The sequence below is a fragment of the Lutra lutra genome, chromosome 6 (genome assembly GCF_902655055.1).
Source record: "Lutra lutra chromosome 6, mLutLut1.2, whole genome shotgun sequence".
NCBI lineage: Eukaryota > Metazoa > Chordata > Mammalia > Carnivora > Mustelidae > Lutra > Lutra lutra.
In genome coordinates, this window is record NC_062283.1 from 50781687 (window position 1) to 50805766 (window position 24080).

The following is a 24080-nucleotide window of genomic DNA, read 5'->3' on the forward strand; positions in this document are numbered from 1 at the left end:
CAATTTCCCTCAACTCCCTTCTCTCCATCTCCCCTTGTCCTCCATGCTATTTGTTATGCTCCACAAATAAGTGAAACCATATGATAATTGACTCTCTCTGCTTGACTTATTTCACTCAGCATAATCTCTTCCAGTCCCGTCCATGTTGCTACAAAACTTGGGTATTCATCCTTTCTTTTTTCTTTTTTCTTTTTTTTTACAGCTTTATAAACATATATTTTTATCCCCAGGGGTACAGGTCTGCGAATCGCCAGGTTTACACACTTCACAGCACTCACCATAGCACATACCCTCCCCAATATCCATAACCCCACCCCCTCTCTCCCAACCCCCTCCCCCTATCAACCCTCAGTTTGTTTTGTGAGATTAAGAGTCACTTATGGTTTGTCTCCCTCCCAATCCCATCTTGTTTCATTTACTCTTCTCCTAACCCCTCAACCCCCCATGTTGCATCTCCTCTCCCTCATATCAGGGAGATCATATGATAGTTGTCTTTCTCCGATTGACTTATTTCGCTAAGCATGATACCCTCTAGTTCCATCCACGTCGTCGCAAATGGCAAGATTTCATTTCTTTGGATGGCTGCATAGTATTCCATTGTGTATATATACCACATCTTCTTTATCCATTCGTCTGTTGATGGACATCTAGGTTCTTTCCATAGTTTGGCTATTGTAGACATTGCTGCTATAAACATTTGGGTGCACGTGCCCCTTCGGATCACTACATTTGTATCTTTAGGGTAAATACCCAGCAGTGCGAGCCACACAGGCGCCCCTGCAATAATATTTCTAATTCACTCCCCCCCCCCATGTTTTGTCATTGAAATACTTCTGGCCAGAAGGTACTAGAAATATTTTTGTAGTTATGGGCTTTATGCTACTTTCCAACTCTTGCCACCTTGTCTGAAAGGAACCCTTAAGACAGGAACTTCTACATAATTCATTATTTTCAGAGTCTCATTTAATAGAATGTTAGCAACTGATTCATCATTATGCCTAAAAATAAAAATAAATTGTGAAAATTGAGGTCATTAGTCTATTCACCTTTATGGTTTTTTTTTATATATTTATCTATCCTTTTTTTTTTTAACCTTTACGTTATTTTTAAAAATACTTGTGAAAATGTTGTGGGCTTTTATTTTTAACTATACATGTTATAGCAATAAATTCTTATAATCCATAGAACAGTAAAAAAAAAAAAAAAAAAAAAAAAAAAAAAAAAAAAAAATACCCAGCAGTGCAATTGCAGGGTCATAGGGTAGTTCTATTTTCAACATTTTGAGGAACCTCCATGCTGTTTTCCAGAGTGGTTGCACCAGCTTGCATTCCCACCAACAGTGTAGGAGGGTTCCCCTTTCTCCGCATCCTCGCCAGCATCTGTCATTTCCTGACTTGTTAATTTTAGCCATTCTGACTGGTGTGAGGTGATATCTCATGGTGGTTTTGATTTGTATTTCCCTGATGCCGAGGGATATGGAGCACTTTTTCATGTGTCTGCTGGCCATCTGGATGTCTTCTTTGCAGAAATGTCTGTTCATGTCCTCTGCCCATTTCTTGATTGGATTATTTGTTCTTTGGGTGTTGAGTTTGCTAAGTTCTTTATAGATTTTGGACACTAGCCCTTTCTCTGATATGTCATTTGCAAATATCTTCTCCCATTCTGTCAGTTGTCTTTTGGTTTTGTTCACTGTTTCCTTTGCTGTGCAAAAGCTTTTGGTCTTGATAAAATCCTAATAGTTCATTTTTGCCCTTGCTTCCCTTGCCTTTGGTGATGTTCCTAGGAAGATGTTGCTGCGGCTGACGTCGAAGAGGTTGCTGCCTGTGTTCTCCTCGAGGATTTTGATGGATTCCTTTCTCACATTGAGATCCTTCATCCATTTGAGTCTATTTTCGTGTGTGGTGTAAGGAAATGATCCAATTTCATTTTTCTGCATGTGGCTGTCCAATTTTCCCAACACCATTTATTGAAGAGGCTGTCTTTTTTCCATTGGACATTCTTTCTTGCTTTGTCGAAGATGAGTTGACCATAGAGTTGAGGGTCCATTTCTGGGCTCTCTATTCTGTTCCATTGATCTATGTGTCTGTTTTTGTGCCAGTACCATGCTGTCTTGATGTTGACAGCTTTGTAATAGAGCTTGAAGTCCGGAATTGTGATGCCACCAACTTTGGCTTTCTTTTTCAATATTCCTTTGGCTATTCGAGGTCTTTTCTGGTTCCATATAAATTTTAGGATTATTTGTTCCATTTCTTTGAAAAAAAATGGATGGTACTTTGATAGGAATTGCATTAAATGTGTAGATTGCTTTAGGTAGCATAGACATTTTCACAATATTTATTCTTCCAATCCAGGAGCATGGAACATTTTTCCATTTCTTTGTGTCTTCCTCAATTTCTTTCATGAGTACTTTATAGTTTTCTGAGTATAGATTCTTAGTCTCTTTGGTTAGGTTTATTCCTAGGTATCTTATAGTTTTGGGTGCAATTGTAAATGGGATGGACTCCTTAATTTCTCTTTCTTCTGTCTTGTTGTTGGTGTAGAGAAATGCAACTGATTTCTGTGCATTGATTTTATATCCTGACACTTTACTGAATTCCTGTACAAGTTCTAGCAGTTTTGGAGTGGAGTCTTTTGGGTTTTCCACATATAGTATCATATCATCTGCAAAGAGTGATAGTTTGACTCCTTCTTTGCCGATTTGGATGCCTTTAATTTCCTTTTGTTGTCTGATTGCTGAGGCTAGGACTTCTAGTACTATGTTGAATAGCAGTGGTGATAAAGGACATCCCTGCCGTGCTCCTGACCTTAGCGGAAAAGCTTTCAGTTTTTCTCCATTGAGAATGATATTTGCAGTGGGTTTGTCATAGATGGCTTTGATAATATTGAGGTATGTGCCCTCTATCCCTACACTTTGAAGAGTTTTGATCAGGAAGGGATGCTGTACTTTGTCAAATGCTTTTTCAGCATCTATGGAGAGTATCATATGGTTCTTGTTCTTTCTTTTATTAATGTGTTGTATCACATTGATTGATTTGCGGATGTTGAACCAACCTTGCAGCCCTGGAATAAATCCCACTTGGTCATGGTGAATAATCCTTTTAATGTACTGTTGAATCCTATTGGCTAGTATTTTGGCGAGAATTTTTGCATCTGTGTTCATCAAGGATATTGGTCTGTAGTTCTCTTTTTTGTTGGGATCCTTGTCTGGTTTTGGGATCAAGGTGATGCTGGCCTCATAAAATGAGTTTGGAAGTTTTCCTTCTATTTCTATTTTTTGGAACAGTTTCAGGAGAATAGGAATTAGTTCTTCTTTAAATGTTTGGTAGAATTCCCCCGGGAAGCCGTCTGGCCCTGGGCTTTTGTTTGTTTGGAGATTTTTGATGACTGTTTCAATCTCCTTACTGGTTATGGGTCTGTTCAGGCTTTCTATTTCTTCCTGGTTCAGTTGTGGTAGTTTATATGTCTCTAGGAATGCATCCATTTCTTCCAGATTGTCAAATTTGTTGGCGTAGAGTTGCTCATAGTATGTTCTTCTAATTGTCTGTATTTCTTTGGTGTTCGTTGTGATCTCCTCTTTCATTCATGATTTTATTTATTTGGGTCCTTTCTCTTCTTTTTGATAAGTCTGGCCAGGGGTTTATCAATCTTATTAATTCTTTCAAAGAACCAGCTCCTAGTTTCGTTGATTTGTTCTATTGTTTTTTTGGTTTCTATTTCATTGATTTCTGCTCTGATCTTTATGATTTCTCTTCTCCTGCTGGGTTTAGGGTTTCTTTCTTGTTCTTTCTCCAGTACAATTGGAATCTTGATAGGGATTGCATCAAATTTCTAGATGGCTTTTGGTATTGTTGACATTTTAATAGTATTCTTCCAATCTATGAACAGAAGATACTTTCCATTTATTTGTGGTTCCTTCAGTTTCTTTCATCAACATTTTCAGAGTAGAGAAATTTCTTGATTTCTTGGTTAAATTTGATGGTATTAAAAATGGGATCAATTTCTTTATTTCTTTTCCAGATAATTCATTGCTGTAACAGTTTTGTGGTTGAGTCTTTAGGATGTTCAGTACAGAAAACCATGTCATCCTCAAGTAGAAACAATTTTACTTCTTTTTCTTCTTCTTTTTTAATTCTTAGGGCTTTCATTTTGTTGCCTGATTTATCTTGTAAGGACTTCCAGTACTATGTTGAATAGGAGTGAGGAAAGTGGACACCTTTGCCTTAGTCCTGATTTTAGAGGACAATCTTTCAACTTTTCTCCTCTGAGTACAATTTTTTTTTGATTATGAATGAATGTTCATTGGGTACTTTTCCTGCATCTACTGTGATGATGATTGGATTCCTTCCTTTCATTATAGTAATGTGATTTAAGTAATGTAGATGTTCAACCATCTTTGTACCCCAGGAGCAATACCCACTTGACTGTAGTGAACGATCCTGTTAATGGGCTGCTCAATTCATTTTATTTTAGTATTTAGTATCTGGTATTTTATTTTGGCATCTATATTCATCATGAATATTGGTGTGTGGTTTTCTAGTAGTGTCCTTCTCTGGCTGTGGTATCAAGGTAATATTGGCCTTGTAAAATGAATGGAACTGTTCCCTGAAGGACTGGTATTAAATTTTTAAGTATTCATAAATATCACTATCAGAGCCATCTCCGGGCTTTCTTTTGTTGGGAGATTTTTTACTTCTTGTTTATTTAGTCTTGGTAGGTTATAGGTTTCTAAAAATTCTTCCATTGCTTCTACTTTGCCCAGTTGGCATATAGTTGATCATAGTAACATTTTACCTTCTGTTTCTCTGGTATCAGTTGTAAGGATTTTTTAATTTTTTTCTCCTTAGTTTAAATAAAGCTTCCTCAACTTTAACTTTTCAAAGAATCCTGAATTTCCTCTCTTCTTTTTCATTCTTTCCTTTTTCTAACTTTGGGTTCAGTTTGTTTTCTTATTGTAGCTCCTTTGCTTTGCTTGAAACACATTTTCTCTCTCTTCACTCTCTTTGTCACTCTTTGACACTCTCACTGTCTTTAAGGGCTATTGGGGGGGTCTCATGTAGGTGGCATATTAATATGTCTTATTTTAATCGATTCAGCTATTTTATGTCTTTACATAAAAATGGAAGAAATCCTCCGCTCTAAAGTAATTACTAATAGGTAAAGATGGTGACATCTGCTTTTGAAGCTATTGTTATTGAATTCTTCAGTTCTGAGACTTTGTTTCTGTTTCTTTGTGGAACTTCTCATTGTTTTCCTAGTTATGATCACTTGTATACATGCCCTTATAGTTCACTAGACTTCTTAAAGTTTATTCTGAAGTCTTTGACAATACATAGATCTTTATTTCATTAGAGTTGTTGGAGCTTTATTAATTTCTTTTAGTGGTGTCTGCTTAATTTTTGCATTTTAATAAGAAGGTTGCTTTTCTAAACTTTGCAGACTTGCTTTGTCATAAATAGTATAGCACCCATCAGTTCAGGTTCTTGAAGTGTCTGCTGGTAATGTCCTTGGCCATAGGGCTTAGTGTTCATGTCTATTTTGCGGAGTCAGTTGTTCAAGCTTGCCATCAGTGGTTGGAGTTGTACCATTGGGTAAGTGCAGTTTGATTGGACCTTTGGCTTGGTTCCCTGCCCCAGTGAGGCTGAAGGATGGTCTCACTGGTTTGGTAGGTTCTCTGGTCAGGTAACTGGATGGTTGTGACTGGGTACTATTGTCAGCATTAGAGGGTGCTATAACTTATGTTTCCAGCCGCTGTGGAGCAACAGGCCAACAACATGACTAGGTTGTGCAGCTTTCAGGCACTCTCATCAGCCCTTCTGGTCAATTGGGGCCAGGCTGGGCTGCAGCAGGTTTGGCAGTTATTTAGCTCCCTGGTCTGGGCAAGCCAGGCTCAAGGATTGGTAACACTCTTTGAGGATTGGGATCACACAGGCATTCCATTGATCTCCCTGGTCCTAATGGACCATTGATGTAGTTCTGCAATTAGCTAGTGGACATCCTGCCTCTATGAATGTATTCTGCCAAGACTAGAGTGTTGACCGTTACAAGCCACTACACCTTTATGTGTCACATGCAGGTTTTCCTCAATCAATACAGTGCAAGACCCCAGTAGGATGTCACCCAGCTGGATGCAGCATGAGGCTTTTTTTTTCCCCCTTAAAGGGACCTCTTTTTCCCTGGGGAGACCTCTCAGCATGGTCCTGTACTTACCTAGGAGAGTGGCAGTGCAGTCTCCTTGTAGCTACTTTCTAATGCCGTATGCCTTTGTCTCTGTCTCATTCCCCTGTTCTAGGATTGTCTTAGGGGGTGTGTTGTCCATGAGTGGTAGTTGTTCTTGTAGGGGAAAGCAAAGTCAGGAACAATGGATATTGCCTTCTAGGTGATGTCATTCCTCCTATAGGTTGGATATTAACCCCCCAAAACACTGGTTTTTAAATATTTGGAAGCTATAGCTAAGCACAGGGAAAAATTATGTACTTACAATTTCACCATGTAGAAGAAATTATTATACATGTAGGGGAAATTATTATATATGTAAGACTTATTTTAATAATTAATAGTATACACACAATTAATGTTTTTGATCATGTATTAAGCTAAAAAACCTGTACCTCATGATCCCTACTGCACCCCTACACATACTTAGAGGCAATTTGAGGGTTAAGAATTGGTTTTAGGTGAGAAGTAAATTTGGAAGTAATTAGCTGTAGATAATATTTAAATCCAAGGGGATGCATAAGATAATAGAGAAGAAATGAGGACAAAAGCTGGAACACCAAACTATTGTATCAGTAGATCAAAGCAGATATTGAAGAAACTGAGAAATAGTGTCTCATGGGGTAGAAGAAAATCAAGTTACTCTTGAGTTCTAAACTTTCAAGGAAAAAGTATTTCAAAGAGAAAGAGGGAATCAAACTGTCTTAAATGCTGGATAGATGAATACTACATATCGATAACATTATCTTCCCTTAATGGCTTCTGCCTTTGGAATTGTGCTCAGAAGAACCTTTAAATTATATAACTTGCTTACCTGTCTTTTCTTTGGCTTCATTTCTTATATTCCAATATTTTATCCAGTTGTACTATATTTTTATTTATGGTAAAAGAATTTATGTAGTTATCTATTATACAACTTCTTTCCTCACCAATAGACAATGTTAAGCTATGACAAATGCTAGATTTTTATACTTTTTTCTCTCCCACCTAAGGCAACTGTGGCTTACTTACCAAGGTTAGATTAGTTGCCCAAAGGCACCTACTTGAAAGGTAATAGAATTAGGGTTACAAGTTAGATTATCTTGTCTCTTCCTGTCAGTTTTGTCTATTTATTTCATGCAAGTGTTATACCTTTAATTACTGTGACTTTTTATTAGAGATTTAATCTAATATGGCATAACCCCTGTATTTAGTCTTTTTATCAAACCTTTATTTTTAAATATTTGTCTCATTTAACTAAATTTATCTAAAACTTCATCCTTCAAATATCCATTGAAGACATAAATTTAGAGAGGATTGACATAAGAATATTGTCTCTCCATTCAATAAATTGGTATATTTTACTTTTTTTCATGTTATCATTTATATAAAAATTAAATAGGTTATTTCTGTAGATGGCTTACAAATTTAGATTTCTAACCCTGGATGAGAATTGTTTTAATATATGTTTATGTTTTTCTTCCTGCTTTTCTGTTGCTTCCTTCTTATATTTTTTCAATCTTTTTCTCCATGAGGCTCATTTCCTCATTAATTTTTGGGGGAAAAATTTTCCTTACAGGATATGGAAAATGTTTGCAACATCCATTTCCTGAGGTAAAAAGTTGAGGTTTGAAAAGGATGCTTTGAGAATTAGATTCCTTTTTTACTTTGATCTCATAATAACTATAGATAACTAAATAAAGGTCATATTTCTTAGTAAAATGTTTTCAATTCAGTAAACATTCTTAAAGGAAACATTTGTTTCAATAACCAAAACCCACTGTTTTCACTGAAAGTCTAAATTAAAAGAATACTGTTCCTATTCTGTAAGGAAAGAAAATCCTATTTATTTTTCTACATAGACATTTTGGAACACTTCCCCTTGAAAATACACAAGACTTTATGGGTACCAGACCTTCAAGTGAAATATATTAGCGTTCACATCAGCTCTAAGAAGGCCAACAGTTATCCATAGTGTATCTATTAAAAAGAAAGGGAGATATTGAAACTAAGCAAGATATTTTAATTAAAATATAGCTTTCTGAATTTGATCCTAGTTTATTTTTGACTCATTTTTTTTAATATAAAGGCACAGAACTTACCAAGAGTTAAGGATCACCAGAGTGTGTGAGATTATATTAATTTAAAATAATGTGATTTAGGAATGTTACTATGTTTGCCAATGTGGTTATGGTGTTTGGTTATTAAAAATCATGGTATTTACTGCAGGCTAAAGAAACAAATGGTATGTTCCCATCCAAAATCCCAGGTGAGTGCGTTCTTTTGTGGCATGGGTTGGAAGATGTGACTGTATTTCAAAAAAGTTAAAGTAAAAAAGTTGAAGTGACATTAGGGAAGAGGCAGATGAAGAGTAGCCTCTCTTGGCCATTTGGCCTGAGAAGTAAATTGAAAAAAAGACATTTGTAATGAAATAAGATTGAAGGGAACAACGATACATATAATATTAGATGAGCTTTTAATTATATTAACTACTTACCTTCTTAAAATTTTAGGTGCTTGAGAATCTTGCTAAGTTGTTTGTCAAAGTGACTTTATATTCTTGCTTGACAAAAATAGGCTGGACCAAAGTTACAGGTCGCCCCTGGAAAGGGGGTGCCCTAAAATCTGGTTTGCTTCTTGTATCTCACTTACTTGTTTTTATTCATGCAAGAATTTGAGTTATAGTGGTTGGTGGGTTTAAGACATAAAAATACTGGGACCTCTTCCTAAACCAGGATTCAATCAGAGTCTGTGGTCTTAGAAATTCTAGATCAGATTAATTGGAATTATAGGTTAAAATGAATCCTGTTGAACTGTAGTCAGCTAAAGCAAATGAAAGTAGTAGATCTATACACATGTAAGTTTATAATTATCTCTGTATATTGTTTTAACCTTCAGACTTTTACACAAATGATTTCCTTTAGTTGAAAAAAATATTACCTTTAAATATTTCAAGTGAGTTTCTACATTGTATGGAGATCTTGTCCTAATACAAAACTGGGTGGGTGCGGGGAACCAGCATAGATATAAAGTGTAAGATTATAGGAGAATCACTTGTGGTTATATAAATGAAAAAGTTAAGATGAGAGCGGCAGGGAATTTATAATTTTATATCCAATGAAAATTCAAAGATTTATTAAGCCTTCGTACTTCAACACATACGCTGCACTCAAATGTAATATAAGGAAAAGTGTTCTGTTTTAAGTGTTGTCAGAGGTTGTGATTAAGAACAATAGGGGTGGCAAATTGTTCTCAGCAGAGAGTAGAGGCTCCCATGCAGAATGTGGAAAGGCTGGTGAAGAGCTTTATAAAGCCCAAGCCTGGGGAGAATGGGACTTGATCTTTAATATGGAAGAATGTATGGGTGATTTTGAGAGTCCCTTCATTTTGGTTTACAGTCAAAGCCACATTCAATTCCTTGTTAGAAGATAAGGAAAAAATAAGACAAATTAAGACCTGATAACATTTTAGATCCATTGTCTCCCATTTAATAAAAAAGATTATATAAGACATATTGGTGACGAATAAATTTCTAGAGAAATATTTCTCCCTCAACATGAAGTTATATATTTATCCTGAAAAGAAATTGAAGTGAAATTCTCTTTCCCTCAGTATAGTTCTATGTTAGAATAACCTGGAAAAGACTTGGTTTACGGGGTTAACATCACCAAGATGTTGACATAGTGCTACTTGTGAGAAAAAGTGAAGTCAGAAGTAACAACTATTCAGGGACAAGGCACTACTCAGAGAATTGTAGAACACAGGAGTAAGTCTGAAGTACCACCTTGCACCTGAGAGACCAACACAACATGAGAAGGGTAAGATGAACAGATACATGATAAGCACATTTCCCTTTTCCTGGGCTACACAGAACCATGTAATAAGTCTCCCCTCTGCCTCTCAATCCTCCAGTAGGAAGAGAGAGCCCAGGTGTCACATCCAGCCACTGCCTTTTCCACCACTGTGGGTGCATCTACTGATTTCACCTCACAGAGTTTTCAAGGGATGCTGCAGGGCTCAACCTCTGGGAATCTAATTGTTCTGAGGGGAAAGAAGAAAGGGCTCCCAAAAAACAGTACTTGAATCTTGACAAGTTAAATTATATCCACACACTCCAAGTACGAATCCACACTAGTAGTTTTGTTCATCTGCAGATCCAAGTTGGTGGTGGACTCTAATCAGAGAGCTTAGTGGGGTGGAAGTCTGCCTAGTTTGCTTGCCCTGAAGGCTGGTCTGTCCTTGCCTAGCCAGAAGAGCTGAGTCATAACCCCACCAACTCCTGATTGATTTATGACCCCTCCCAACTAGAAATCATATTCAGGAAATTTTGAGAACCTGGAGTGTGCCATCATAGACCACATAGTGTGGAGTGTAGCCCAAGTGCCCTCTGACAGGAAGAATGAGAACACCTGAAAACTGTAGTTAGGCAGGTGGACAGACCTCCTTGCACACACAGCAAAGCCAGTGGCTCTATTCTTGCACACACATCTGCTTGTGTCAAGACCACAGACATTTCAAAAACACAAATGTAAGATACCAAAATTTGTGGGTCACAGCAAAGGCAGTTCATAATGGTAAATATCCCAATTTTACAATTCAAGCAACCAGAACAAATTAAGCCCTAATGAACAAAATAGGGAATGAAGAGACAAGTCCATAGATACTTTCTATTAAGAGCTGGTTCTTTGAAAGGTAAATGAATTGGCAGACCTTCAGAAAGGAAAGAGATGTCAATCACCAATAATGGGTTAGAGACGACTATGAACAATTATATACCAACAAATTGGACAGCCTGGAAGAAATAGATAAATTCCTAAAGACATATAGCCAACCAAGACTTAATCACAATGAATTATAAAATCTGAACAGACCTACTACTACTACTAAAGAAATTGAACCAATAATTAGAAACCTCTCAACAAACAAAAGTCCAAGAACAGACTGCTTTAAGTAAGAAGTCGTACTAGCCCTTCTCAAAATCTTCCCAAAACTATAAAAAGACAATGCTTCCAAACTCATGAGGCTAGCAGTAGTACGCAGCCAAAATAAAAAAATAAAACCAAAAAAAACTACAGGCCATATCCCTGATAAATTTAGATGCAAAAATCCTCAACAAATATTAACCCACATTTAACAACACATTAAAAAGATCATATAGCTATTCAAGTGGAATTTATTCCAGAGCTGCAAGAATGGTTCAGCGTTCATGAGTCCATCCACATGATATACCATGTTAACAAAAAGAATGATAAAAGTCTTTATCAAAGGCCTTTAACAAAACTTAAAGTCCATTTATAATAATTCCCAACAAAGCATGGGTAAAGGAAAGAGTACTCAACAAAGACCAGATATGACAAGCCAGCAGCTAACATTATACTCAATGAAAAGCTGAAAGCTTTTTCTCTAAAATCAGGAAAAAGACAAAGATGCTCACTCTTTCCACTTTCACTTAACATAGTACTGGATGTCCTAGCCAGTGTAGTAAGGCCAGAAGAAGAAAAGGGATCCAAAGTGGAATGTAAATTGTCACTGTTTGTGGATGACATACCACATATTGAAAAGCCTAGAGACTCAACCAAAAAAACCTCTTAGAAATAATAAACAAGTTCAATAAAGTTGTAGTAAATTTATCCAAGGAAGTTAAAGGCTTATACACTGAAAACTATAAGATACTGATTATAGAAATTGAAGAAGATACATATAATTGGAAAGATAGTCCATGTTCACGGATTGGAAAAATTAATATTGTTAAAATGTCCATATTACTCAAAGCAATCTACAGATTTACTGTAATTGCTATTAAAGTTCCAATGGCATTTTTCATAAAACAGTTTTAAGATTTATATAGTACCACAACTGGTAAAATCACTAGATAAAAATATAGGGGTTGCTCAAAAAGTTAAAAACAGAACTAATTATAACCCACCAATCACACTATTATTTATTTTCTCCAAGAATGCAAAAACACTAATTTGAAGGGATACATGCATCTCTCTGTTTATAGCAGCATTACCTACAATAGCCAAGATAAGGAAGCAGCCCAGTGTCCATCGATTGATGAACTGATAAAAGAGATATATATGTTGTATTTATACATACACAGGAATACTATTCAGCCATAAAAAAGAATGAAATCCTACCATTTGCAATAACATGGATGGAACTAGAGAGTAGAATGCTAAGTGAAGTTAGAGAAAGAACAGTACCATATGATTTCACTCATATGTGGAATTTAAGAAACAAATGAGCAAAGGGGTGAGAGAGACAAACCAAAATACAGATTCTTAATTATAGACAACTGATGGCTACCAGAAGGGAAGTGAGTGGGGGAATGGTTTTAATAGGTGATGGGGGTTAGGGAGTGCACTTAAGTCTTGAATGATAAGCATTGAGTGATTATAGAACTGTAGAAACACTATTTTGTACACTTGAAACCAGTATAATACATGCAGTTAATTGTGATTAAAATAAAAACTTTAAAAAAGACCCCAAATAGTCCAAGTAATCTTGAAAGAACAAAGGCAGAGGAATAATACTCTGTTATTTCAGAATGTATTATAAACCTACAGTAATTAAAACAGTGGTATTGGCATAAAAATAGATGAATAGCTCAATGGAACAGAAGAACAGCCAGAAATAAACCTGCAAATACAAGGTCAATTAATTTTTGGCAGAGAAGTCAAACCTATGCAATAGGGAAAGGATAATCTTTATGATAAATGGTATTGGGAAAATAAGATTGCCACATGCCACAGAATGAAACTAAACTAGAATGACACCATAAAACTTCTAGAAGAAAACATGGTGGTAAAGTAATTTGGCACATCCATTATAGTAAATGGTAAGGAGGTACCTCAACAAAATTAAAATTAGAACTACCGTTTGATCCAGCAATTTCATTTTGAAGTGGAAGTTATTTGAATAAGATGAAGATACTAATTTAAAAAATGATACATGAACCATCATATTTACTGAATCATTATTTACAATTGCCAAATATGGAAACAAGTGCCCACTAATTAATAAAGATGTATATGCAATAGAATATTATTTAGCCATAAAAAATGAAATTGTGCCATTTGCAGCAGGGGTGGATTTCAAGGGCATTTGTTAAGTGAAATAAGTCAGGTGGAGATAAATGCTGTCTGATCTTTCTTCTATCTAGAATGTAAAAAAAAAAAAAAACCCCAAAACCTCATAGATACAGAGAATATATTGGTGGTTTTTGGGGATTCCTGAACTATTTTTTTTAATAGAATAATTTATAATAAAAAATATGACCCCTTTTATCCATTTCAAAAATATTTTTAGAAAATTCAACAAAAAGCTTTAGCAGCCTTGAAGCCACTTCTTCCACTGTACCCAGGCTAGAAAATCAATTTTTGCCCCACTTATTGCTGATGGCACCCTTCAGCCCTTCCAACCAGGGAACTGTACTAGAGCACATAGAGCGCTGCAGGGCCCATCCAACAACCCTGCCTACAGTGGCACTTAAGAAGAGAACACAGCTTGTGGCTTTCCTTAGCTGCAGAGAAAAACTGGTGGCCTCACTTGACCAAGAAATTCAGTGTACCTTTTTGTCTGATTAGAGCCCCCACACAACAACCCATATAGGCCCTGGGTCTTCTCTTGCTCTTCTGCCCATGCAGGGAAGCTAATTCATAGCCCCAGATAATACTGACTATACTACCCAGTCATGAACATCTAATAAGTTTGACTAGAGAATTAAGACAACTGATGAATGAACCAATTTACAGTCTCATTTGGGTATGGAACCAAGCCAGCAGTCCTATCCAACTGTTTTCAGCCAGTGGCACACTCACCCTGAACTTCAAGCATGACCATTTGACTCACCCTAAAATAGACATGGTAGTAGATCCCATTTGGTCAAGGACATTACAGTTCAACATATTCAGAACCAAAACTGAACAAACTGTTGGAGAACTGTCTCTGACAAAGAGAACTTGCAAAGATTGGAAGATGAGACCACTTAGATGCTCAAACAACAATATCACAAATCAAGGATCATGAAAATGGAGATAAATTTGACACAAAGGAAATTTAAAAAGCTGTAACAGCTGATCCTAAAGAAATTAAGACCTATGAATTCTCAATTCACCCAAAATAATCATTGTAAACTTTTGTGAACTATAAGAACACTAATTAGGAAAACAATGTATGAGATAAATGAGAAGTTCAAGAAACTACCCCCCCCACACACAAAAACCTAGAGCTAAGAAATCAAATAAATTTAGATTCAAAAGCTGATTTGATCATACAGAAGAAAGAATAGGTGACCTGAAAGACAGGACATTTGAAATTATCCAGTCATCAGATGAGTAAAAGGAAAAAAAAAAAAAAAAAGAAGAAAGCCTAGGGGCTAGGGGCTTATGAACACAATGAAAAGAACCAATATTTGCCTTAGGAATTCTGGGAGGTGAAGAGATAGATAAAAATGACAGAAAATATGTTTAAAACAATATAGACTAAAAGCTTCTCAAACCTTGGAAGGGAAACAGGCATCCAGATTCAAGAGGCCCAAAATACTCCAAATAGAGTGACCTGAATAAGGCTATACCAAGATATATTACAATTAACTTGTCAAAAATCAAAGAATTCTAAAACAACAAGAAAAAAGGGGACATTACATACAAGGGAAGCCTCATAATAAGACTGTCAATAGATTTCTCAATAAAAACTTTTCAGGCCAGAGGAGAATGAGATGATATATTAAAAATATTGAAAAAAAAATCAACCAAGATTTCTATACATGGGAAAGCTTTCCTTCAGAGATTAAGGAGGGATAAAAGTTTTACAAACAAAAAGTTGAGGGACTTCTAGTCCTGCCTACAAGAAAAGTTATAGAGGGGAAATAAAAAGGACGTTAATTAAGTCATAAAAATATCAGAGGGCTATTAAAGTTACTGGTAATAGAAATAGGTAGTCAAAGTTGGATTCTGTAGTATGGTAATGGTGGTATATAATTCACTTACAACTTGATTTAAATAATGCTTAAAAATGTAGCTATGGTTATTTTTACTATAATAATAATTCACAATATAAAATATATAAAATTCTAACACCATTAAACTAAAAGTTGCAGACAGGAGAAATGAAAGTGAAAAGTAGAGGAATTCCATTGCAATTAAGTTGTTGTTACTTTAAAATTGAGGGTTATAGTTTTAAGATAGCTAACATAGCCTCATTACAACCACACAGAAAGACTAGTAGTAGTAACATGTGATAAAGAAGTCAAAGTATACTGATACCACAAGATATCAAAACACAAAAAAGAGACAGTGGACTAAGAAAAAGGAACAATAGATTCACAAAAAAGCAGAAAACAATAAACCAAATGTTAATAATAAATCCTAAATGTATTAAATTTTTCAATCAAAAGACATAGAGTGACTAAATGGAAAACATGATCCAACAATATGCTGCCAATAGGAGACTCCCTTTAGCCTTAAAAACAAACAGACTAAAAACAAAGTAATGGAAAAATCTCATTTCAGTGTTAACCACAAAAAAGCAGAGGAAGATATAGTAGATAAAATAATCTTTAAAAATAGCAAAAAGGTACAATAAAGGCCATGTGTCAATCAAGAAGATGTGACTACGAAATATTTATGTGCCCTACATCAGAGCACCTAAATATATAAAGCATAAACTAAGGGAACTAAAAGAAAAATTACATAGGAATGCAATAATAGTTGGAGATTTTAATACCCCACTCTCAACAATGAATATTGTATCCAGACAGAGAATCAATAAGGAAACAGCAGATTTGAACATTATCATCCAAATGGGCCTAATAGACTTATATAGAATATATATCTGATAACAGGACACTATAGACACATCTCTGACATATTTGGGGTTTTGTTCCAGGTCACCACAATAAAGTGATTATTGCAAAAATGATGATTGCATCTAATGATTTTGTTGATTTCCCAGTGCAGTGCATATGAAAGTTATGCTTACATTATATGTGTACACTATTTATACAGTATATAGCCCAAGAAATGTTCAATAGCATGATGTATAAAAAATTATATACCTAAACTAAATATTTTGTGCTAAAAAAATGCTAAGCATCATCTGAGCTTTCAGGGAGTCGTAATCTAATGACAGGTTACCCTAACAAAGTACTAATGAAAAAGTTGAAATATGGAGAGAATTACCAAAATATAACACATACCAAGTGAGCAAATGCTGTTGAAAAAAATGATGCTAGTATGTTATTTAACTCAGGGTTAACACAGACCTTCAATCTGTAAAAAAAAATAGAGTACCTGTGAAGTAAATAAAGTTCAATAAAAGAAGGTATGCCTGTATACATTTTTCTCAAGTTCACATCAAACATTAACTAAGAGTGTCCATATGTCAGGCCACCAAACAAGTCTCAGCAAATTCAGGAACACTGAAATCATGTCAACTATCTTCTCTGACCACATGGTGTGGAACAGAAAATCTATAAAAAGAGCAAAACTGGAAATTTCAAGAATGCTTGTATATGAAGCAACCAATGGATAAAAGAAGAAATGAAAGGGTAAATAAAAAAGTACCTTGAGACAAAAATGGAAACACCATGTACCAAAATGTATAGGATGCAACAAAGCAGTTCCAAGAGGATAGTTGATAACAATAAACACCTACATTAAGAAGCAAGAAAGATCCCAAGTAACCACCTAATGCTATCCCTTAAAAAGTAGAACAAATTGAGCTCAGGGTTAGCAGAAGCAGAGAAAAAAAAATTGAGAATAAAGCAGATAGAAATAAAAAAGAGAACAGAAAAGCAAGAGAAAAGTTTGACCAAACCAAGATATCAGTTCTTTGAAAATATAAACTTGACAAACTTTTATTTGGATTAACCAAAGAGAAAATAGAACACTTACCAACAAAATTATAAATGAGAAATGGGACATTACAACAGCTAACATAAAAACGTAAAGGATCACGAGAGGCTACTCTTATCAACGTATGCCCACAACCTGGACAACCTAGAATGAATGGTGTAAAATTCTTAGAAACATAGAGCCTATAAGAATGAATGAGAAAGAAATTTAAAAATATAATAAGAGACTGAGTTACTAGTAAGGAGATTGAATCAATAATCAAAAACTTCTCAACAGAGGAAAGCCCAGGACCAGATGGCTTCACTGACTGATGAATTTTGTCCAACAGCTATGTAATTTATACCACTCAATTTTTTTAAAATAATAAGCAGGGAACATTTCTAAACTCATTTTATAAGGCCAGAATTTCCCAGATTTCAAACTCAGAAAAAGACACTCCTAAGGAAACTACAGATCAATATTTCTGATCAATATGGATATAAAAATTCTCAATAAAATACTAACAAATTGAATTCAGTGCATTTAAAAATCACATACCATAATCAAGTGAGTATAATTCCTGGGATACAAGGACAGTTCAATAACCACAAATCAATCAACAGGATACAGTAATAGAATAAAAAAGAATTGCATGGTCATCACAAGAGAAACTCGAAAAGCATTGGACAGAATTCAACATCCATTCATGATTAAAGGCACTTAACAAATTAGGATATAAAAGACAAATTTCAATGTAATAAAGGTTGTATATGATATGTCCCCAGACAGCATACTCAAAAGACAAAAGTTGAAAGCTTTTCTTCTAAGATTGATGTGATTCCCACTTACCACTCCTATTCAACACAGTATTAGGAAGTCCTTTCCAGAGTAATTAGTTAAGAAAAACACATAATAATTACATATGAAAACTAGAAAGGAAGAAGTAAAACTGTCTCTATTTGTAGGTGATATGATTTTGTATGTTGAAAATCTCAAAGACTCCACAAAAACAAATCCACTAAAGTTATAGGATGCAAAATTAACATACAATTAACAGTAGCATTTGATACACTAATAGCAAATTATCTGAAAAAGAGTAAGTGATAGACTATATGTTGGCTAATTGAACTTAAAAAAGAAGAGGAAGAAAAAAAAAAAAACCAAGACTGAAGACCTTACAATGCCAGATTTGAAAAAGAACTACAAAGCTGAGTAATCAAAACAGAATGCTGCTGGCACAATAATGGGCACATAGATCAGTGGAACAAAATAGCCCAGAAATAAACCCATACTTATATGAAGATCAATTAATCTACAGCAAAGATGTCAAGAATATACCATAAGGAAAGGACAGTTTCTATAGTAAATTGTGATGAAGAAACCGAATATGTACAAAAAGAATGACAATGGACCACTTTCTCACACCATACAGAAAAATAAACTCAAAATGGATTAAAGACCTAAATGTGAGACCTAAAGCCATACAAGTCCTAGAAAAAAACAAAGGCAGTTATGTCTTTGACATCAACCTTAGCGACATTTTTCTAGATAGGTCTCCTAAGGCAAGGGAAACAAAACAAAAATAAACTATTAGGACTACACCAATATAAAAACTTTTGCACAGTGAAGCAAACCATAAAAAATGATAAGGGAATCTACAAATGGGAGAAGACATTCCTAAATTATATTTGATAAAGGGATAATATCTAAAATAAAAAAACTTTTACATCTCAAAACCAAATAATAATAATCCAATTGAAAAGTGGGCAGAGTATCTGAATAGACCTTTTTCAAAGAAGACAAGCAGATGACCAGCAGACATTAGGGAAATAGGAATCTAAACCACAATGAGATACTACTTTATGCTTGTCAGAATAGCCATCTTCAAAAAGACAACAGATAACAAGTTCTGGTGAGGATGTGGAGAAAAGGGAACTCTTTTGCCCCGTTCCTAGGATTGTAAACTGGTATAGTCACTATAGAAAATAGTACTCCCAAAAAATTAAAAACAAAACTACTTTATGATCCAGCACTTTCACTTCTGGGAATATATTCAAAGAAATGAAAACAGTGATCTGAAATATGCAAACTACTCATTCAGTGAGGTTTTATTTCTTTTTTCCATTTCTGATAATTTATTACATTCTATGAATTTTCATTTAACCTAACTTTTCAGATATGTTGGTATAACCTTTTCATCTGCAACCCCACATGCACAGCAGTAGTATTCACCACAGTCATGATATGGAAGCAACTTAAGTGTTCATTGACAGATGTGTGGACAAAGAAGTTTGTAATATATAATGTGAAATATTCAGCCACAAAAAAGAAGTTCTTCCATTTTTTTTAAAGATTTTATTTATTTGACAGACACAAGGAGAACACAAGTAGGCAGAGAGGCAGGCAGAGAGAGAGGAGGAAGCAGGCTCCCCACTGAGCAGAGAGCCCAATGCGGGGCTCTATCCCAGAACCCTGGGATCATGACCTGAGCCGAAGGCAGAGGCCTTAACCCACTGAGCCACCCAGGCACCCAAGTTCTTCCATTTTTAACAACATGATACACTTTGAGGACATTATGTTAAGTGAAATAAGGCAAATAGAAAGGGAATACTGTATAACCTCCCTTATATATGGAATCTAATAACAAAATACCTGCAGGAAAAAAAACAAGCTCATGAAAAAAAGGATCACTTTTGTGGTTATCAGAAGTGAGGAAAGAAGAGAAGTTGGGGAACTATCTTCAGAATGAATAAGCTTCAAGTTAAAAAATTAAGTAGGTACTGATGATGTGTATAGCATGAGGATTAATAAATATATGTGTATTATATATATATATATATATCTTACAGCAGTATTAAGAGTAAAAAGCGTTCTTATCACAAGTTTTATTCTTTTTTTGCTTTTCCTTTTTAATGTGTCTATATGAGATGATAGATGCTAATTAACCTTATTGTTGTAATCATTTCCAATATATGTAAGTCAAGCCATTATGCTCTACACCTTAAACTTACACAGTTATGTATATTAATTATATCTCAATTTAACAAAATGTCATCTCAAACGCAAATTTTCATTCCACAAAAGACAAAGAGAATGACTGGCATTGCAATGGTGCCTCACGAGTGAATTGAGAGAAATCTAACCAAATATGTAAAATGTTAAACATCTATGTGATTACTAAACTAGATTCATGTATGTTTTTATATTTCCTTTGAATAATATTTTCATCTTCAAGAATTGGTTTTGGTTATATGAAATATTTTGGTAATGACTCTCATTTTTTAAAATAAATACACGTATTCTTTTTTTTAAGATTTTATTTATTTATTTGACAGAGAGAGATCACAAGTAGGTAGAAAGACAGGCAGAGAGAGAGGAGGAAGCAGGCTCTCCACAGAGCAGAGAGCCCGATGCGGGGCTTGATCCCAGGACCCGGGGATCATGACGTGAGCCGAAGGCAGAGGCTTTAACCCATTGAGCCACCCAGGCACCCCATGACTCTCATTTTTAAAACATATTTGTTCTTTTATAATCCATTCACCCAAAGATGTTACAACTCTAAATTTTTAAGACTTCACTCTATCATGTCTCAGATAAATCCCCAAGTTAATTCATATGTACCAGTTTTTCATTTGTTCTTTCCTTTCTCTCCTGTTTTAAATTCATGTGGAAATGTTGCTATGTTTCTTCCTAAATTCTATAAATAGTTCATTATTTCTCTGTGAAACTTTGAATAGCTTCATGTGCTTCTTCACATCTCACTTCTGACGTCATAGAAGAGATGAGAAGATGGAATGTACAATGTTACAGTAAACAAAACATAGTAAGAAAAGGTTATGCCAACATACTTGAAAAATTAGATGAAAATTCATACAATGATATAAATTATCTGCAATGGAAAAAAGAAATAGAGCTGCATTAAAATAGTAGTTCACATTTTTTCCACAAAGAAAACATCAGACTCAGCATCAGACTCAGATGCTTTTATGGGTAAGTTATATTGAACACAAAGTAAGAAAGTAGTTTATGTATTACACAAACATTTTCAGACAATATTGAGATACAGAGCCTACCCCATTTCTTTTTACTACTTAAGGTTTTATTTATTTATTTGACAGAGAGGGAAAGAGAGAGAGCACAAGCAGGGGCAATGGGAAAAAAAGCAGCAGGCTCCCTGATGAGCAGAGAGCCAATATGGGACTCAGTCCCAGGACCCTGGGATCATGACCTGAGTCAAAGGTAGGCACATAACCAACTGAGCCCAACCCAGGTGCCCAAAGACAGCAAAATAATAATGCAAGGATAAACATATGAACCAAATGACAAAATAGAAAGCTTTTGAAAGAGAGACTCAAGTACAGTGACTTGATTTATAATAAAAGCATCAATACAATTTACTGGGGAAAACATCTTTTCAGTAAATGGTGCTTTTTCAATTAGGTATCCACATAGAGAAAAAAAAAATCTTAACCCCTACCTCACACTGTACACAAAATCAAGTACTGATGTCTTCTAAATCTAAGTGTGGAAGTAAATAACATGAGAGAAAATAATTTGTATACACAGATTTATTACATAATAAAGAGATAACAAGATAGAAAAATATCAATAAGCAAACAACATTAAAATGAGAGTTTTCTGACCATAAAGACAAATTATAAAACCCTGGTATCAGCTCCACATGTAAAGAGCTTGAAATCATCATCCTCATCCTTAAATTAAGAAAAAAAATTTAACAAAATAAGTGACTTTTCTTGGACCCATTAGAGAACAGATTGCAAGGCAAGCTTCCATCCTGAAATCTGGAGATAGACAAATCCCGAGATGCACAGCTGAGATTTCCTTACTGTTAGGTGCATTTAAATGATATTTTTTGAGAAACTGCTGGAGGTGAAGCATGGATAAGCAGGAGGTGAGGAGCCAGTCTCAAAGGAGTCATCATAATTTCTTGAGTTTTACCTCAAGGAACCCCATCAAGTTCTAACATCTTCCTGTGGTTTAGACAAGGAGAGTGGAAGAATATTCACTATGCAATATTATCAGAGATTCTACCTTCAAAGGACTATTCTCTAGGGAAAAAGACCTTACTAGAACCTTATCCCAGCTAGAGAAGGATACCCATCCCACTCCAGTCCCTGCCGAACTTCGTGTCTTACTAACAGGGTAGGGGAAAAAAATGATACTGCTGGAGAAATATTTGTGAAGGTCACCTCCACAGAGGCTCACTAAAAGTCTGAGAATCCTAAGATTATAAGATGCTTCCCTTCCTCTATACCTTATCATCACACTAACAAGTCCTCAGTATACTCACCCTGAATTAAAGCTGAAAAGGCTACAAGATATGAACTCTCTTTAAGGAGGAATACTTATGGAATCCCTTGACAAAATCAAGGAAACTAGAGAGATTTGAAGCCTCTGATTATTATAGTTACAACATTCACAACAACCTAACTCCTTGCTAGACTAACAAAACCTTGCACTTGTTTGGCTTATTTTCCTTAGTTTCTGTCATCAGATACAACAAGTCTGGCTTTCAACAACAGCAACAAAAAAAAAAAAAAAAAAAAAAAATCACAAGAGCAGCCAAAAGCCAGGAAGAAAACAGAAAACAAAGTCTAAAGATACAAAACACAGAACCAGACTCAGATATAATACAGATATTAGAACATTCAGACTGGGGATTTAAAGTGACTATAATTACAGTGTTAAGCGCTTTAAGGGCTAAAGTAGAAACATGAAAAAAAAAAGGAGTTGTGAATATAGCAGAGAGATGGAAACTCTAAGAAGGAATTAAAAGGAAATTCAAAGGGGGAAAAGGGAACAGAAATGAAAAATGGGATGGATTCATTCATAGCCAAGGAGAGAATCAGTGAGCTTAAAAATATGTCAAAAGAAGCCTCATAAAACGGAAATGCAAAGGAAAAAATAATGGGAAAAAATAAAAACTGATTATAAATCAACGGTGGGACAACTTTAAAAAGTGTAACATGTGTTATTAGAATACCAGAAGGAGAAGAAAAAGAACAGAAGAAATATCTGAAGTGATATCTGAGGATATTTCAAAATTAATGGCAGACACCAAACCAAAGATCCAAGAAACACAGAGAACACCAAGCAGGATAAATATAAAAGTATCTACACCTAGGCATATCATATTCAAATTGCAGAAAACTAAAGAGAGAGAAAATCTTTTTAAAAAGCCAGAGGAAAATAAACATCTTACTTGTATAGGGACATAATAATTAGGTTGGATTTCTCATTAGAAACCATGCCAGCAACAGGAAAATCAGGTGAAATATTTAAAATGTTGAAGGAAAAAACCCACAATTCTAGCATTCTGTATTCAAAAGAATTAATTCTTCAGAGGTGTTAGGGAAACAAATGCTTTTTCAGACAAAAACTGATGGATTTCATTGTCAATAAATTGCCCTACTAGAACTGTGAAAGATATTCTTCATAGATAAGATAAATTATGTGTGTCTGAAAAATCAGATCTACATAAGAAAGGAAGAGCAGATACAACAAATGAAAGTAAAATACAGTTATTTTATTTGAAATACTCTTAATACATCTAACAGACATCTGTTTGTTCCAAGTAATAATAGTTATGAAGTATAGAGTAATTTTAGCCTAAGGATAAGTGAAATGAATGACAGCAATGTTACAAGGGATGGGAGGGAGGAATGGGGAATACTCTGTTATAAGGTACCAGCACTACACATAAATGCTATTAGATTACTTGAAGGTGAATTTAGACTATTTAAAAATGTCTATGAGAAAACCTAAGGGAAATCACTAAAAGCTTTTTAAAGAATTATATGCAACTAATGAATTGTTGAACACTACATCAAAAACTAATGATGTACCGTATGTTGGCTAATTAAACATAATTTTTTTAAATACTCAAACCTATACTGATTTTTTAAAAAAGGAATATAATTGATATACTAAGAGATACAATAAAGTCATATAAAATGTTCAGTTAAAACAAAAGAAGACTGAAAAAGATGGGAGAAATTAAAAAATTCAATGAATTAAACACATTTACGA

General features: G+C 34.8%; 1 protein-coding gene across 3 annotated transcripts in view; it reads left to right on the forward strand.

The window, feature by feature from the left end:
- Window positions 1-24080, forward strand: part of HMGCLL1 (3-hydroxymethyl-3-methylglutaryl-CoA lyase like 1) — a 213489-nt gene that overhangs the window by 134834 nt on the left and 54575 nt on the right. The window contains exon 8 of one of the 3 annotated variants that reach the window (XM_047734941.1): window positions 8422-8798. The exons of the other annotated variants lie outside the window; for them this stretch is intronic. Coding sequence (XP_047590897.1) covers window positions 8422-8520 — 99 coding nt within the window. The 3' untranslated portion in view covers window positions 8521-8798. Of the gene's footprint in view, window positions 1-8421; window positions 8799-24080 lie in introns of those variants that run through there. 3 annotated transcript variants of the gene reach the window in all.